This window comes from Mobula hypostoma, chromosome 16 (assembly GCF_963921235.1).
Source record: "Mobula hypostoma chromosome 16, sMobHyp1.1, whole genome shotgun sequence".
Classification (NCBI taxonomy): Eukaryota; Metazoa; Chordata; class Chondrichthyes; order Myliobatiformes; family Myliobatidae; genus Mobula; species Mobula hypostoma.
The window spans coordinates 28,396,122-28,414,401 of NC_086112.1; the positions used below are offsets into that span (position 1 = coordinate 28,396,122).

General features: G+C 38.6%; 1 protein-coding gene across 6 annotated transcripts in view; it reads left to right on the forward strand.

The window, feature by feature from the left end:
* Positions 1-18,280, forward strand: part of dmxl1 (Dmx-like 1) — a 201,695-nt gene that overhangs the window by 103,028 nt on the left and 80,387 nt on the right. For all 6 annotated transcript variants that reach the window (XM_063068695.1, XM_063068698.1, XM_063068696.1 and 3 more), the window contains 6 exons: positions 927-1,096; positions 6,940-7,037; positions 7,480-7,645; positions 11,668-11,938; positions 13,904-14,976; positions 16,683-16,874. In XM_063068695.1, the coding sequence (XP_062924765.1) occupies positions 927-1,096; positions 6,940-7,037; positions 7,480-7,645; positions 11,668-11,938; positions 13,904-14,976; positions 16,683-16,874 (1,970 nt within the window). The remainder of the gene's footprint in view (positions 1-926; positions 1,097-6,939; positions 7,038-7,479; positions 7,646-11,667; positions 11,939-13,903; positions 14,977-16,682; positions 16,875-18,280) is intronic.

An 18,280-nucleotide genomic window follows, 5' to 3' on the forward strand; every position in this document is an offset into this window, starting at 1 on the left:
TACATCTGTGTTGACAGTTCTTAGTACAGTCAATACAAAATTTAATGGATTGCTTCTTAATGGTGAGCAAATTTTCAAATTTAACATTTATTATAATGTTTTTAAAAAATTAAGATTTTTTAAATTCCTCATTATGCTGTATGTGAGAATTCTCAGTGTAATTTGTTGTTTAGTAAACTTGATGCCAGAGCGGTTGGGTTGCATTGATTCCTTTGAACTAATGCTTTGCACTACCCTGTATCAGTAAAGAGGAAGCTAGAAGATCTTTGTACATCAATGGTTAGCATTATTGCTTCACTACTGACGTAACGATGGACCAGATTTCCTTTTGTCAAGTAGAAGCCAGTGTTATGATTGAAGTGGTATAGGTGGCCTGAAAAAGAAGAGTTATTTCTAGAGCGTGGTTCTTCAGCTAGAATCTTTTTGGACCCCATTACCTTTATCGTATCCAAGGCTGTCAGAAGAGTCCAATTCATGAAAAACAGACTTCTGTGAAAGGCAGGATGAATCAACAGTCAGCACTTCTGTCTGAAGAGAGCTCAGTCTTGTCTTTTGTGTCTGTGCTTGGCTCCTCCTTCACTAAGAATGGAGGTGTTTGTAGAGTTATTCCCAAGATGATTTTAAAAAAAACAACCATATGAGTATGGAGTTCCAGGCATCTGAAAGTGAGTAAGTATGGCAAATATCCTTCCCTCAAGTTGGTTTTACTCCAATAATATTTAATCTTTTTCAAAATTCTCTAAGTACGATGATCGATTAATTTTTCAGCTGGAATATCAACCCAGTAGTTAGTTGCTTGTACAGTACTGTACTGTTGCTTTGGATTTCCAGCATTTACAGACTTTCTTGTGTTTATCATTATGTTGTCATACCTTTTAAATTTATGTAGGGCATCATGTTTAAATGGATATAATTGTTTATTATAGGTTTGTCTACCTGTCATTTTGCCTGGGCCTTTCATTCAGAAGCAGAGGAGGAGCTGCTAAACATGATTCCTGCAATGCAAAGAGGAGATCCCCATTGGTCAGAGCTTAGATCCATGGGAGTAGGGTGGTGGGTTCGTAGCACAGTCATTCTTCGTAGGTGTATGGAAAAGGTAACACTCAATGTTTTACTTTGGAATGTTTATTAATAAACAGAGTATAATAACCTTAGCTGTATGATAGTGCAACTGGAATATTTATCATTGACTTACTCTGAGTTTTCATGTTGGCCAGCAACACTTGTAAGCTCCACAACTCTTCATCTGCTACATTGATGACTTCATTGGCGCTGTTTCATGCACCCATGCTGAGCTCATCAATTTTATCAACTTTCCCCCCAACTTCCACCCTGCCCTTAAATTCACTTGGTCTATTTCTGACACCTCCCTCCCCTCTCTTGATCTCTCCGTCTCCATCTCTGGAGACAAATTGTTGACAGTCAATAGCCCACATTTATCTTCATTATACCCTGTGTCCCGTAAAAATGCTATTCCCTTTTCTTGTTCTTTTGTCTCCTCCGCATCTGTTCCCAGAATGCAGTTTTCCTTTCCAGGGCATCAAAGATGTCCTCCTCCTAAGAACAGGGACACCATTGATGCTGTCCACCTGCATCTGCTCCATTTCTTCGACAAAGGCACTCACCCCTATCTTCCCACCACTTGAACACCCAGAGTTGATCTTATCTACTACCCTGCGAGCCTCCACATCCAGTACATCATTCTCCACAACTTCAGCCATCTCCCAAGGGATCCTTCCACCTAACATCTTTGCCTCACCACCCCCCCACACTTTTTGCAGGGATTGGTCCCTTTGTGGTTTCCTTGTCCATTCGTCTCTCCCCACTAATCTCCCTCCCTGCATTTATCCCTGCAAGCAACCAAAATGCCACACCCGTCCATTCACCTCCTCCCACACCTCCATTCAGTGCCCCAAACTTCCATTCTAGGTGAAGAAACACTTCACCTTCGAATCTGCTGGGGTTGTTTATTGTGTCTGGTGCTCCCAATTTGCCTTCTACAATAGTGAGACTCGTTGTAAATTGGGGGACTGCTTCTTTGAACACCTCCGCTTCATTCGCCAAAAGCAGTACTCCCCGGTGGCCAAACATTTTAATTCCGATTCCAACTCTGACATGTCAGTCCTTGGCCACCTGTTGTGCCACAAGAGGCCACCCTCAGGGTGGAGGAGCAACACCTTATATTCCGTCTGGGGAGCCTCCATCCTGATAGCATGAATATCAATTTCGCCTTCTGGTTTAAAAAAAATCTCTCTCTCAACTCTCTTCTTCCATTCTCCACTCTGGCCTCTTACTACTACTCAACTGCCAATTTCCTCCCCCTGGGTCCTCTCCTTCCCTTTCTCCTATGGTCCATTCTCCTCTCCTATCAGATTTTTCCTCTCCAGGTCTTTATATTTCTTACCCACCTGGCTTTACCTATCACCTTTTAGCTGTCCCCCTTCCCCTCTCCCCAAGTTTTTATTCTGGCATCTTCCCTCTTTCTTTGCAGTCTTGAAGAAGGGTGTCAGCCTGAAACGTCGTCTGTTTATTCATTTCCGTAGATGTAACCTGACCTGATGAGTTCCTCCAGCATTTTGTATGTGTGTGTGTGTTGCTTTGGATTTCCAGCATCTGCAGAATTTTTTCATGTTTAACATTTATAAGCTACTTCAAATTAGAAAAATTAAATTACTATGACTAATTCCTTTTGGGGGAGTCTTGCCATTTAAATCACAATGTTAAATCATAATGATCATTTTCATTGGATTGTTAAGAACGAAAATGTTGGAAAAGAGGAAAGGAGGGAAATGGGTGCAATGTAGAGAAGAGCAAGTGGAGAAAGTCATAAGAAATAAAGGTGGGAGAGGAGGAAGCAGTCGGGGAATGAGAGTGGGAAACAAGGAAGAGGTGGCAGGAGGAAAGGAATATCATGGATAAAGTGAAGGCAGTTGTGAATGTTATCTTTGTGTGGAGCAAGAACGACAATGGAGTAGTACGAATAAACGTTTTTACTGAGTCATGCCATACCTCGTGCACAACGCCCAGTCGATTCACCATGCTATCAAACAGTTGTTTGCGCACCTGCCACATTCGCGCAATGGATCAGATGTGGTACATCACTCCCCCCGCCCCTATAGATGGGAACCACAATTGAAGGGAGTAAATGAGGTATACTGAGAAAAATGATGCAAGTCTATCCAACTTGGTACTGGTTAAGTGGTTGGTGCACTTTTGTAGACCTCCACAGGGGGCAACTTCTCTCTCTCTGCCATCCTGGTTAGCTGATGTTGAGTGCATTGAGCAGAAAATCTCTCCTTCTCTTGATGAAGCGTCCATTGGTTCATCTGCTGGGACGCTGGCTTCATCAACAGAGGGTACTTCTGTAGCTTTTCTGGGTCCCCTTCCAGTTTGCTGTCATATTTGATCCAAATATTGCCTAGCATTTCGGTTGGTCTGTCTGTCACACAAATTCTGCTACTGGACCGTGATAATGCTGGATGATAGTCATTAACCAGTTATCTTCCTGCAAGATGTGTGTGTGATGTTTGTCTCTGGCCTGGGTGTGCACATCATATATATGTTTCATGGCTTCTTGGCTTGCTGCAAAGAATAGGAGATCTGATCTGCTGCATAAGGTGCACTTCATAATTAGCAGATAATCCACCTGTAATTTAATTTGCAAAAACCCAAACTGGCTTTTGATGCTTGCAATCAGACCATTGGGCATAATTTTCCATACAGCAATGATATCTTTGTGGAGGCTTACATGATCTCTCTGGAGACTGTAGACAATCCACTGGCAAAGATGGATATTTACAGAAGGAGCTCTTGTTCCAGTGCTGTCTGAATCATTGGTGATGGGGATGGCTGAATTTGTGTAAGGCCTCTCTTGACTGTCTCCCCATGGTAAGCTATGAAACATGCTTTGTCCCAGGGCAAATCGTGCTTTCCGAATCGGCAATCGCCTCTGATCTGGGCCGACATTTGTGTGCCAGGCGGCACCTAATTAATTAGCTCGTTTATTTCAGCTTTTTTTCTTAAAGATGTGCTGGGTACGTCCCGGCTACCGCTGCACCACTGCATGCTTCGCGACCCGGAGGTTGGGACCACTGGGGTGTCATCTAATCGTCGTCTGTTTCCATCAGGGCAGGCAGGTCATCTTCTTCTATCTCTGCCTGCCTCGATGTCGAAGGTCGAGGTTCGTCATCTGCTGTGGCTGATGTGGAAGGCTTGAAAAACGACAGTATGCTTGACTGCTTACCCTCGCGCATTTTTCTATCATACAGTTCTTTGTAAGCACTCAAACCATCCTACAAATATGCCCTAAACGTATGTACCCTTTCAAAATTAAAGTTGTACTTTTCTGCAATCATTGCAGCGAAAATCTCACGCATTTGCTTCACGTTCAGTTTCTGGACGATTTCACTTTCGGTCCATTCGCTACTACATTTGGTTTCGGTTGTTATCCTTTCTGCTTCCATTTGCGTCAGCTCTTCATCTATCAGTTCTTGGTCATGGGATGCCAAAGCCTCTTCAACATCATCTTCGTCAACTTCCACAAGCCAAACTCACTTGGTCCTTACTTCGTTCACCACGATCAAAATGCTTAATTATGTCTAGTTTTATGCTAAGTGTAACACCCTTACGAGCTCTTTTCGGCTTTTCCGATACCTTAGGACTCACCTTGCTAACGGATGCACAAAATAAATCGACATAAAGCGCAGATGCTTACAGGCACGTGTTTAAGCAATGCCGGCTAGAATGCAGTTCTGGGGGAGGAGCTTTGGCAGTTCGGGGTGTGCGCTGCCTTTTTATCGCACGCTGCCTTTTTTCGTAACTGTTGTAGCGTGGATGAAATTACCGGAGAGACAGAATCACTGGTAGATACAAAGCAGCTTCTTTATTCGACACAACAAGGTACAGCAGGCATCTTAACAGATGGAGACGCTTTCCGCAGAAAGGTCTGCTAGATAAAATGTGGGCTCGATATTTATATGCTAAACACAAAGGCAATGGCTACTTAAAAAGTTACAGACAATGCTTCCTTTTGAAGTTACATACAAACATCACACCTTTGGATTTCATCCTTTCCTTCTGACGCCAACGTGTCTGTGTTGGTTTTTACAGCCTTTAGTTCAATCCACAATACATTTATTTGGCATTTTACGTGCTAACATAGAAGACAATTAATATTTATAATGTATAGATAAGACTGCCTTTGAAACTACAGGATCAGGCACCAGAAGCATCTGGTATTTACACCTTTTAGGAAGCCTATTGTGGTGGACTCAATCCACAGTACTTTGTCAAACAGTTAAAATAGAAGTCTGGTGGCCAAAGTCATTTAAGTGTTAACAAATCATCTACCCAAAAAAGAAATCCACTCTAACAGTAACAGTGAAAACACTTGCTGTTAGCGAAAACAGTTAACTAATGTAGGTCTTTCGTAACAGCGAGGTTTCGTAAAGCGAACATTTGAAAAGCGGGGGACGCCTGTAGAGGAAGACTGTGGTGGTCCATGAAGGAGGAATTGGATGAGGGGAGACAATGGGCAAAGGATAGATTGGTCTGGGGTGTCAGAGTTGGCATGTGGAGGGTGGGTGAATTGTGGAAATATATTTGGGAAAGGATGTTGGTAGTGGTATTAGAGCGAGGAATGAAGGCAAAAATGGAAGTAGGGTAAGGGTTGAAGTAGAAGATGTGTCTGAGAATGAGGAAATAGAAATGTAATGGATGGCAGGGAAGGATGGGAGTAGAGTGAAAAGTAGGAGTGGGATGTATGATGGGCATAGTTGGGAACAGGGGATCATGGGATGGATGGAGCTGGGATGAGGAGAGGGAGGTGAACTAGATGAGAAGGCACGGGAGAGGAGGTGAGCTTGGATATGGAGATGGGTTGAGGGCATTCGGGTCTGAAGGAGTTGGAACCAGAAGAGAGAATGAGAAAGGGACAGGATGAGTGCTTGAAGGTACAAGTCATTGTGGCGATTGTGTGTTGAGTGCTATCCTAATCCACTGGCTGAATTGAGTAGTTAGTGAAGAAAACCAGAGGGCCTAAACCATTTGGCACAACTTATTTCTGCACTCCTCATGTGCTCTTTGTCTCCTCGCGTGCTTTCTGCACGCGAAAACATTAATGACAATGAATTGAAGCTCTCATATTCGCATGTAAATTGTTCCATATTCTTTATGATAATGTTCAGATCACCCATAAGAACATCTGTCTGAGGGATTGTAATATCTGGTTTGACATGCTGTGCAATTCTAGTTTGTATAATTTTCTCCTTTTAGTGTCAAATACACTTTGTAATTATTAGACATCAGTGCCTTCTCAATATCCCTAACTTGACTTTCTCTTTAGAGCTGAGAAAGCAAACTCACCTAAAAGTCATTCCATCTCCAGTACTCACTCCAGGAATTTTTATTGTTAGATTAAATCTGATGAAAAGTTTTCCCATAAAACAAAAGGCTGGTCTCTCAGAAGTTTGAAGCCTGTTTTGAATGTCAGTTTCCTTCAACTACATCAGCTATAGTACAATTCCATTTAACAGAAATTTTGTGGATAATCTTCAGATCTTTTTCTGGAGAGAAACTTTTCTTTTGGTGAATACACGCAGTGCTGCTTTTCCCATCTTTGATTAGTAAGTAAAATAGAATTGTTTTCTTTGTGAAAAAGGTTCAAAATTATCTAGTTACATTTTGCACAATTATTTAGGAAATTGAAAGTGGATATTTCACTGAGTTCACAGCTTGAGATAAAAAGAAAAGACTGGGTTGAAAAGTCTGGAATAAAAATGACCAATAATTTAATAATTGTGGTAAAAATCTTACTGTGTTGGGCAGTAATAATTCATTAATTTTATTGTCATTAAAGGTTTGAATTATTTTTTCAAGATAAAGGTGAGTTTTCATATTTTTAAATGCACTAATGGGGAATTTTTTTCTCAATAAATCTAGGTTGCCAAAGCTGCATTCCAAAGAAATAATGATCCTTTAGATGCCGCTATATTTTATCTTGCAATGAAGAAAAAGGCTGTGCTTTGGGGTCTATTCAGGTTTGACAAACTATAATATTTTGCTCATTATGACATCTGTATCTTCTCCCTATCAAACCTCATGCTAGTTTGAATTTGTCATTGTTAAAAGTAACTATTGTTTGTCACTGTATAGTTTCTTCTGATACACATTTTGTATCGATTCAAGTTAGTGCACTTAGGATTCTTGCAAGCAGATTGGGTGGGATTGGTGAAGCTGTTTAAAAATGAAACTAATAACAGCATCTTTAAGAGTAATTTTAAAGTTATTAATGCCCTTGTGTCATTCTGCTGAATGTTTACTCTTCAGGTTAAATGTATTGGGAAAGTGGCATTTAATGACTGCATTGATTTCTGAAAAGGGCTGATTATTACTAGTAGCCTGGATCCTTTGGTACACACTTAAGGAAAAATATCCATTTAAGTGGTTTGAATGGAAACATAGTTTTTTCTTAATATGCAGGTCCCTTCAAGACAGGAAAATGACTGAGTTTTTTGGGAAAAATTTCAGTGATGATAGGTGGAGGAAGGCTGCTTTGAAGAATGCTTTTGCATTACTAGGTAAACAACGATTTGAACAAGCTGCAGCTTTTTTCCTTTTAGCTGGTTCCCTGAAGGATGCAATTGAGGTAAGATGATTATAAATTATTTTCATTGTTACCTGGAGAAAATAAAATGCCTATGTTTGAATGATCAAAGGTTCAAATTTTTACCTTCAGCTCAATTTATTTTCTATTCCCAGCTGGTAACAATGCCCATAGATGTTTGAGTGTTGGTTGGCTTCTTGGAATCAGAGGATACTTTAGCTCAGTCTAGTCTCATTTCTCAAATGTATCCAAACTCTCCACTGAGAGCAAATAAATAACAAACAAGCATAAACGTGTTTAATTTAAAGTCATAATTGTCATAATCTCAGTTCATTATTATTGTTAAACCTTTCATATTTAATAATGTGCAAATAATTTTCAATGAGTATTTTTAAAAAGTGCTACCAGTAGATTGAATAATGGTGGGTATTCAAGAAAATGGAAGCTGGCATTCAGAATGACTGATTTTCTGCTGCAACAGGTAAACTATACTCATTGGGTGTCTGTCTTCTGAATCTGCTCCTGCCCAGAACGGATCCAGGGCTGCAAATTTCCGCTCTCTGTCATCTAAGACCTGCTTGATGAGACACAGATTTATTTGGTATACTTTTCAGCTTAAGAGCTGTTAAATCTGCAGATGTTCATTTTCTGCTGATATTTGACACAGTTGGTACATGACCTTTCAGATTGAAACTCCATCCAGTTGTTGTTTAGACAGCTGGTTAAACTGTGCCCCCAGACATCCTGGCTGTCAAAACTCAAGAGATTGAATATACAAGTGTCTGCAATGTTCATAACCATGCAAAAATGATTAAAATTTGAACATATCTAAAAATTTGTTTAAAAGAAATTTACTTTTTAAAAAAAAATTAGTTCAGTTAACTAAAATGAAGTGGATAAGTAAATGATCCATTCATGAGAATGAGCTTGTTGAAAATGTTCGTAGATTTTCCACCCTAAATCCATTAATTCTACAGATGACCATTCTGTTCCTCTAACAACATCAGAATCAGATGGGAAATGGGTGTGGATCTGCTGAGTGAAAGTGCTGGTGTTTCTATGGAAGGATCTGGCTGTCATGTTTGTAGGAATTTTCAGAACACTGCAACCAACCATTCCCTTACTTTTGGACTGAATTTATTGCTCTATGAACAATCATAATGAATTTTACACTACAAAATGCTGACTTCAGCATATTTATGTGCATTCATTTGATTATGTCAAATAGGTAATAATTTTCTTAACAGTTTTTAACATTCTGCAACAAGTTTATGAAATTCTCTATCGTTCCAATGAGTGCCTAAATCTTACTTCACAGCATCTGCACTCTTAAGAACTTTGTTTTATTTGTAATAACTTGACTTCAGGATTATTTTGATCAGTAATTGAATACACAATCCTTTGTAGTTTTAGTCAACAAACGTTGTTTTAACAACCAACGTTCTGCTTAAGAACTCAGTGAATTAAGCAGCATCTGTAGGGGAGGGAAAGCAATTGTGACCATTTCAGGTCAAAACCCTGCACTACTTTATTCAACCCACAGATGGTTGCTGTAGATTCCAGCAGCTGCTGTCTCTTGTCTCCATGTAGTGATTGTTCTCTTTTAGCATTCTATCAATATGGTTCATCTACCCAATTAAAAATATAATAAAACTTCTACTGTACCATACTGCCTTTGTTTTCAGAAAAGAATTAAAATACAATTCTTGGGATTTAAGTTCAAAAGTTCAAACTACATATATGTCACCATGTATGACCCTGAGATTCATTTTATTGTGGGTATCCATAGTAAATACAAAGAAACACAATAGAATCAATGAAAACCCACACACAACAGAGACAACCAATGTACAAAAAATGACAAACTGTCCAAATGCAAAAAGAAAAGAAAAAAGAAAAATAAAAAAGCAATTAATATTGTGAACTTGAGTCCTTTAAAGTGAGTCCATAAGTTATGGTATTAGTTCAGTGTTGGGGTGAGTGAATGTATCCCCACTGTTCAAGAGCTTGATGGTTGATGGGTAATAACTGTTCCTGAATCTGGTGGTGTGGGACTTGAGGCTCTGGTACCTCCTTTCTGATGGCAGCAGTGAGAAGGGAGCATGCCCTGGATGGTTTCAGGTCCTTGATGATGGATGCTGCTTTTCTGGACATTGTAAATGTTCTCAATGGTAGGAAGGGCTTTACCTCTGATGGACTGGGCTGTATCCACTACTTTTTGTAGGGTTTTTTTCCCATTCAAGGGAATTGGTATTCCCATACTAGGCGACGATGCAAATTGTATATTCTCCACCATGCATATATAGGTGTTTGTCAGTGTTTTGGATGACATGCCAAATCTGCACAGACTCCTAAGAAATGGAGGCACTGTCATGCCTTCATTGTAATGGCAGTTATATGTTGGTCCAAGGACAGATCCTCTGAAGTGATAACACCAAGGAATTTAAAGTTGCTGCTTCTGTCCACTCCACTTCTGATATCGTGATGAAGACAGCTCATGGATCTCAGGTTTCCTCCTCCTGTAATCAGTAATAAGCTCTTTGGTTTTGCTGACATTGAGTGATAGCTTGTTGTGACACCTTTCAGCCAGATTCTCAATTTCTCTCATACAGTGGCGTGCAACAGTTTGGGCACCCTGGTCAAAATTTCTGTTACTGTGAATAGTTAAGTGAGTAGAAGGTGAACTGATCTCCAAAAGTCATAAAGTTAAAGATGAAACATTATTTTCAACATTTTAAACAAGATTAGTGTATTATTTTTGTTTTGTACAATTTTAGAATGGGAAAAAAAAGAAAGGAGCACCATGCTAGAGTTTGGGCACCCCAAGAGATTTGAGCCCTCAGATAACTTTTACCAAAGTCTCAGACCTTAATTAGCTTGTTAGGGCTATGGCTTGTTCACAGTCTTCATTAGAAAAGGCCAGGTGATGCAAATTTCAAAGCTTTCTAAATACCCTGACTCCTCAAACCTTGTCCCAGCAATCAGCAGCCATGGGCTCCTCTAAGCAACTGCCTAGCACTCTGAAAATTAAAATAAATGATGTCCACAAAGGAGAAGGCTATAAGAAGATAGCAAAGCATTTTCAGGTAGCCATTTCCTCGGTTTGTAATGTAATTAAGAAATGACAGTTAACAGGAACAGTGGAGGTCAAGTTGAGGTCTGGAAGACCAAGAAAACTTTCCGAGAGAACTGCTCATAGGATTGCTAGAGAGGCAAATCAAAACCCCCGTCTGACTACAAAAGACCTTCAGGAAGACTTAGCAGACTCTGGAGTGGTGGTTCACTGTTCTACTGTGCAGCGACACCTACACAAATATGACCTTCATGGAAGAGTCCTCAGAAGAAAACCTTTCCTGCGTCCTCACCACAAAATTCAGCGTCAGAAGTTTGTAAAGGAACACCTAAACAAGCCTGATGCATTTTGGAAACAAGTCCTGTGGACTGATGAAGTTAAAATAGAACTTTTTGGCCACAATGAGCAAAGGTATGTTTGGAGAAAAAAGGGTGCAGAATTTCATGAAAAGAACACCTCTCCAACTGTTAAGCACGGGGGTGGATTGATCATGCTTTGGGCTTGTGTTCAGCCAATGGCACAGGGAGCATCTGCTGTTGACGTGTTGTGACTGTAGGCAAATTAGAGTGGATCGACGTCGCTCCTCAGACAGGAGTTGATGTGCTTCATCACTAACTTCTCAAAGCACTTCATCACAATGGATTTAAATGCTACTGGACGGTAGTCATTTAGGCAGGTTAACATGTTCTTCTTGAGAACCAATATAATTTAAGTCTGCTTGAAGCAGGTGGGTACCTCAGACTGCTGGAGTGAGAGGTTAATGATATCGGTGAATACACCACCCAGTGGAATAGCACAAGTCTTAAGTCGTCAGCCAGGTACCCTATCTGGGCTGGATGCTTTCGGTCGGTTCACCCTCCTGAAGGATGCGCTCACATTGGCCTCAGGAGACTGGATGACCATGTGCAATCATAGAGTATCATAATCAAATGAAATTGCATTAAAAATGTGAAAATGTCACTCATTATGCTATTTCTGCTTTATTTGTAAGGTGTGTCTTGAAAGACTTCATGACGTTCAGTTAGCCCTCGTAATTGCACGATTGTATGAATCAGAATTTGAAGTGTCATCCACTTACAAGTCTATACTTATAGAAAGGATCCTGGGCTTTGATAAAAAGAACAAAGACTTTAACCTCTCTCTCAGAAATTCTGATCCTGTATTGAGAAGCATGGCTTATTGGATACTGGAAGATTACACAAACTCTCTGAATACTCTATTGGAAGAAGGAACGAGAGAAAATGATTCCAATGGAGCAACAGGTAATAAAAATTGAATTGAGAAAATATGTATTGCGAAGTTTTCTGTTTTTTGTTCTTTTACACATGAAATTTTGTGTAAGATGTTCAACAAGAAAGTTTATATGTCAGTTAACACTTGCCAAGAAGTGTTGAATAAATGGCTTGTTGAGTGTGGGACAGGACATGAAGATTTTTTTTATAGGCCATTAGGCCTATGACACTAGAATGATCAGTCTGTTAATGCTGATATGTTGTTGTAAATTTAATATTATTTTACAATGATAGTAAAACTCCTTTGTTCAGGTATCTTTAACATTGTTTTTGGACTGATTGAACCAGAGAGTAAGAGATACAAGATGTTTTGTAGTAGGTTAATATCACTCAACTGCTGTTTATGCACAAACACAATATTACATGTGTCAAGCAGTGATATTTTGTTCTAGGTTACTCTGTGCCAGTCTTCCTACTGCAATCATTACCCCCCCCCCCCCATACCTCCATTCACCCTGCGGGATGTATAGGGCTTTAACCATTGTTCCTCTGCAACTTGGAGTCCTGTAGTGTGAGTTGGGCAGAGTTCAGGTCTTGGATGATACACCAAAGAGGTCCCACCCTGAAATATCCCTGTCAGTGCTGGACAACTTGTTGGCTAGCACGAGCCTTTACTTTGGCTGTGTTTGATTTCAGTGATCTTTAAACATATGACACATTGGAAAAGGTTTCTTAAGGTTGTTATAGCCAGTGGTGGCAGTGGGGATAAGTTCCTACCACCTATTAAATACTCTCAACGGCATGCACCTCAAATAGCCATTGACAACCAAATCCAGCTCCTGGCCTTCATGTGTGGCTTAGCTACTAAGCTCGGAGGAAGGAAGAAGGGGTTAAGGCCTACTGTTGCCTTAAAAGCAGTGGCTTCAGGTAGATGGCGCTCATCAGCCGTGGTTGGCAACTCATCTAGGAGAAGGAAAGCTCTGATCTCATACCTTTGCTGCCTTGTGATTATACTCATTCATGGGGAAGGCTTCGGGAGTAAATCCCGGAGCTGGATTCCCTGAGTCAGTACTATGTTGAGTTCAATGCCAACTGGCAACTGCTGTGACATCGCTGGTGCCAAACTGCATCACTCTCTGCCGTTTCTTTAGATTCATCAGCTGAGTGGGGAGGGGCAGCCTGCTACATGTGCTGCAGCTCGTCTCCATGTCATTATGTACTGATTTGCATATCTCCCTGACAGATGGAATGTACCAGCCATGGTTGACCCCAAGTCATAGGGAAAACATCTTAAAACTGTTTGAAATAAATATTTATTTTTAAAACACTTTTAATAAAGTTAACAAAATTTTTCAGAATCCCTCAGTAAATCCCATTAGTTGTTTCACATTGCACACACAAAAATTGAGAATGTACATCAATGTTAGGGGTGAATGTTAGTCATTTCGTTCAATATCATACCTAGTAGGATCCTATCCATATTTTTGTAGCAAATAGCAATTACAGTAGATCATTCAGCATTTCCTTTCTGCTCTGCCACTGTGTGATCATGGTTGATCACCAAATTGAGTGCCTTGTTTCTTCTTGTTTCTTGCATCCTTTGACCATTTTACTTCTAGCCCCTTTTTCTAGAATGTTTCTTGGTCTGGGATTCCCCTTTGTATGAGATCCCCACTCACTGGCAAATATGCCCTTAGTTCTTTCCAGTCCTTCCCCTTCTCTGCAACTTACAACATGCCTGTTTCCTAACTTTTTCTACTATTGATAAAAGACCAGTGACTTGAAAATTTATTTTTGTTTTTCTCTGCACAGGTGCTGCCTGGTCTAAAGAAAATTTCTGGAATTTTCTGTTTCTGTATCAGATTACCAGCATCTGCAAACATTTTCATTTAAATGTCAATAAGTATTGATTATGTTGAACTGAATTAAAATGATAGACTTTGCATTAAATTCTGATTAAAAACAAATGAAAATCTCTTTGCAATTTCTCTTTAGAATGCAGTAAATCAGGTTCATGCAATCCAGGAGTATTTAATTTCTACAATTATTTGCGGACGCACCCTCTTTTGTTGCGACGATATTTTGCTTCATCAGAGAAGATGGTATCACAAATGGGCTTAACTGTGGAAAGTGGCCTGGCAGATAAAATCAGTCTAGCTGAAAGAAGACTATTCTTTGCAACTGCAAATGCCCATTTTAAAGCTGGCTGTCCAATGTTAGCTCTTGAAGTCCTGTCTAAAATGCCAGTTGTTAATATGAAGTCAAAGATTTCACAAAATAAAGGAGGTTCTCATTTGGCTGCTATTTCCTTATTAGAAGAAACAGAATCTACACATTTGAATTTTGATTCGTCTTCACCAACAGTAAATGGTTTTGCAATCAAAGGTGCTTCTGTCTGGGTGTCAAATGGGCAATCTAGTTCATCTCTTAGTTTTGATTGGAGCCAGTCCTCTATAGTCATTGAAGATCAACCATTGGAATTAAAATGGGATAGTGATAAGGAAGATGACCAGGAGGAATTTGGTCTTTCGATGAAGGAAATACATCCACCTAGCCCTATTGTTGAGAAGGTAGAAGAGAAAAAATCCTCCAGTGCAAATTTCTCAAGTTTAACTGATGAATTTTTAAGTCCATCAGAAGATGTTATAGCAGCACAGTTGAAATTTGGAGCATGCTTGAAAATACTTACATCAGAGCTGCGTACTCTCTCTACTGGCTATGAGGTAGATGGTGGAAAACTTCGCTACCAGTTGTATAATTGGCTTGAGAGAGAAATTATAGCACTGCAGAAAACATGTAATTACAATGTTATCATAGAAAATAGAAAAGATAATTCTGAAAGTGTCTGGGATGAATTACCCAACGGAGAACAGGTAGAAGATGGAGATATTGACCAACAAAAAACATTGCACCACCAAGAGTATTTGCAGAGAAGGAGGTTGTGGCTTCGGCAAAACCAGCCTCTTCTAAGGATGTTTCTCAGTTATTGTAGTCTTCATGGATCACATGGTGGAGGTTTGGCATCAGTCAGGATGGAGTTGATTCTTCTTTTGCAAGAATCTCAGCAGGTAATTTTCATACGTTTGAATTAAGCTTGCACTAATTTTCTTGTGCCCTGGTGTAATATTTTTATTGAATTGGTGATGGAATTTGTTGCTCTTTCTAGTGTTTTATTTGGTTAGCATAACTAAAGCAAATATTAAATGCTCAAACTCCTAATTATTTTAATCTAAACATTGGCTCTTACGACACTATGTATTTCAGCAGTTCTTATTACATCAAAGTTCAAAGTAAATTTATTATCAAATTACATGTATGTCTCCATATATAACCTTGAGATTCATTTTCTTGCTGGTATATCCAATAAATCCATAATAGAATCAATAAAAGACTGCACCAACATGGGCATTCACCAGTGTACAAAAGACAACAAATTGTGTAAATGCAAAAGAAAGAGAGAATAGTAAATAAATATGAAATAAATATCAAGAACATAAGATGAAAAGTCTTTGAAAGTGAGTCTATTGGTTGTGGAATCATTTCAATGATGGGGCAAGTGAACTTACCACTTTGGTTCCAGAGCCTGATGGTTGAGGGATAATAACTGTTCCTAACCAGGTGGTGTGAGTTCTGAGGCTCTTGAGGACTGATAACATAATGTCAAAATTTCAAGAGCATTTGAAATAATGTGAAACTGACCATGAATTGGAATCTTCTTGTCAATTCACAGAAATGTTAACATATGGAACACTTTTCATATGTGATTTATATTTGCTGCCATTTCCCACAAGTCTATATTCAGATAGCTTTGTTAATAAAGATTGTTGTGATTTTATCAAGATCTAAGTAATCATAAAGCCATGCATGAATTTTAACTATGTGAGCATTTCATTTGGCATGCAAAATGTAGTCAAGTATCGTGTTAATTCAAAAGGGAAAGGTTATTGTTGATGACTATTGTTTAGGTTTATGCCTATTTGAATAGTGTTCAAGGGAGAAAACCAATGTGAGAGTGGTTCTACTAAATTCCATTTAAATTTATGTTTCTTTAATTAAATTCCATTGTGGCAGATCCCAATTCAAGGAAACATCCTTTTAAAAGTGCATTGCAATATATCATACCATAGTTAGTTCATTGGGGTCAGTGTTTACAATTCTGTGATTTGGTTTGAAGGAGAATTTATGAAGCCAGTTGGTTGTAAATCCAGACATTTGCCTACCACTATGGTATGTATGTAATTAAAGCTATTGAAGAGTTTATATTTAATTATTCCAGCAATGACTGCCTTAATAAAAGATCTATTGATGACCTTGGTCTGAATTGGTGTGTTCATGTGTCAGTTTTCTCAGTGCATCCAGATCTATGTCTAACTGACAGTGAAAGACTAAAGTTTGTTTGAATATAGATTTATTTCGTGTAGTGTTAGCCCAGGTCCCAACAAAATGCCAGTATGCCACTTTATGCCTTGTAGTCCAGATTCGGCTGGTTTTCTGCATCTAAAAAATCCTTCCAGCACTCTGAGCAGATGAACAGCTTATTCAGTATTTGTACAAAAAGATTGCATAGTTATTTTTTTCCAGGCTGACTTTCTTTGAAAACATGCTAGGAATGAGGTTAGGACTGAGAATAATGTGTAAAGTTTGCAAAGTAGGCAAAAGATTTTTTTGGCTGAAGATCCACCATGTAACTTATTCATGAGTGACAAGCATTTAAGATGTATATATTTTTGCAGTGTATTAATGGTAAACATGTATATCAATATTTCTGATTTAGGAGCATTCATTGGAACAAATGACTAGTCCTTTGCTTCAACTTGCATCAATACCCCTCCTGTTTGCCTGCACTGCAAGTGCTAAAATAGTCGTGGCAAATCCCAGACTCCATCTGAGCAACCTTACTCATGATATTGTGCATACCATTGTGGAATTTGATTCACCTCCCCATCCAGACATCAAGAATAACCAGGTTAGTGTTATATAATATTTCATTAAAATTGAAAAATATAAATAACAGGTAACAAAATTGTGATATAGTTAAAACATGCATTTGGTGTTCTCAAGTTGGCAACAAAATCGGCAAATTCTGACATTGATTTAGTTTTGATGTTTCTGCATATTTGTTTGTGTATCACAGAAATTTAATATTCAAGGAATTTTACCTAAGGGACAAGCTGCAGGCAAGTTAATGACAATCTACAGTTGGTTATAGTTGATGTAGTTTTTAAACATTTCACCAAGCACATTTTCTTTAAAATTAAGGATACTTTTTATTATGGTTCCAGCCACACAAGGATGCTGAATTTATAGTTGTTAGAAATTATGAAGTTTTTCCCTATTACTGCTGATGTATCTTAAACTCCTTTTTGATTCTTGCAATTTAGATTAGAAAGGAAGTTCAAATACTAGTAATTTTTTAAAAATTAGAATAAGTTGAAACTGGGATACGTTGAAAGGTTTGCTAAATTTTATTTCGAAATTTACTTTGAAGCGTTACAGTAAATGGCTTTGTAAAATCCCCATTTTACTTTGCTAAATTAAGTCTGGTTCCTGTCACAAATTAACCTGAAAGAATATCTTGATCTTGGAAAACCAAGAGTGTTCAAATATATCAACTGCTCAAAACTGCCTGCTGTATGTAGGATATTTTGATAAATGTCCTACTACTTCAGCTAATTGAAACCACATTGAGTTGAGGTATTTACATGTAAATGTTATGGACATCAATTTACTTCTTTAAAAAAATAAGTTGAAACTTTTTTTATTTTTACCAGTTATAAAGATCTGTCTTAGCAACTTTGACATCATCAGTAGTCATCTGTGCTTACCATTTGACTGTCTGTATTTAGTAGTGCATAATGTAGGACATGATCTTCTCATTACAGTGGTGTAATTGGAATTGCTGTGTTGTTGGAGAGGGAGACTATTGGATGACGTATTAGACTGTCAGTACTGATGAACTGGGAAGACTTTTTTTAAAGTCCCATATTTCAATTTGAAAAGAGAAAAGAGTTCTTCAGGTGATAGATGAATATTAATCCCTCCATCATCTCTAAGAACATGTTACTTTTCTCAGCCATCTCATTTGCTAGTGCAATTCTTTGTAGATTAACTGCAGATGCGCTTCAAAAGGAATCATTTGAAGAAAAATGTCCTTGGTGAAATGTCCTGAAAGTGAAGTTTGTTTAATGGCCAACTTTTAATTCCCCTGTATTGCATTTTAAAATCCAGCAGATGGCATTTGTTAACAATTTTCACAGATCAAAATAAATTTTGCAAAGAAATTATTTTAAATACAAAGTTAATTATAAAATTTGTCTGCTTCATTGCACACAAGACAACTTGAGTTTATTTGTACATCATAATCTTAAAAAC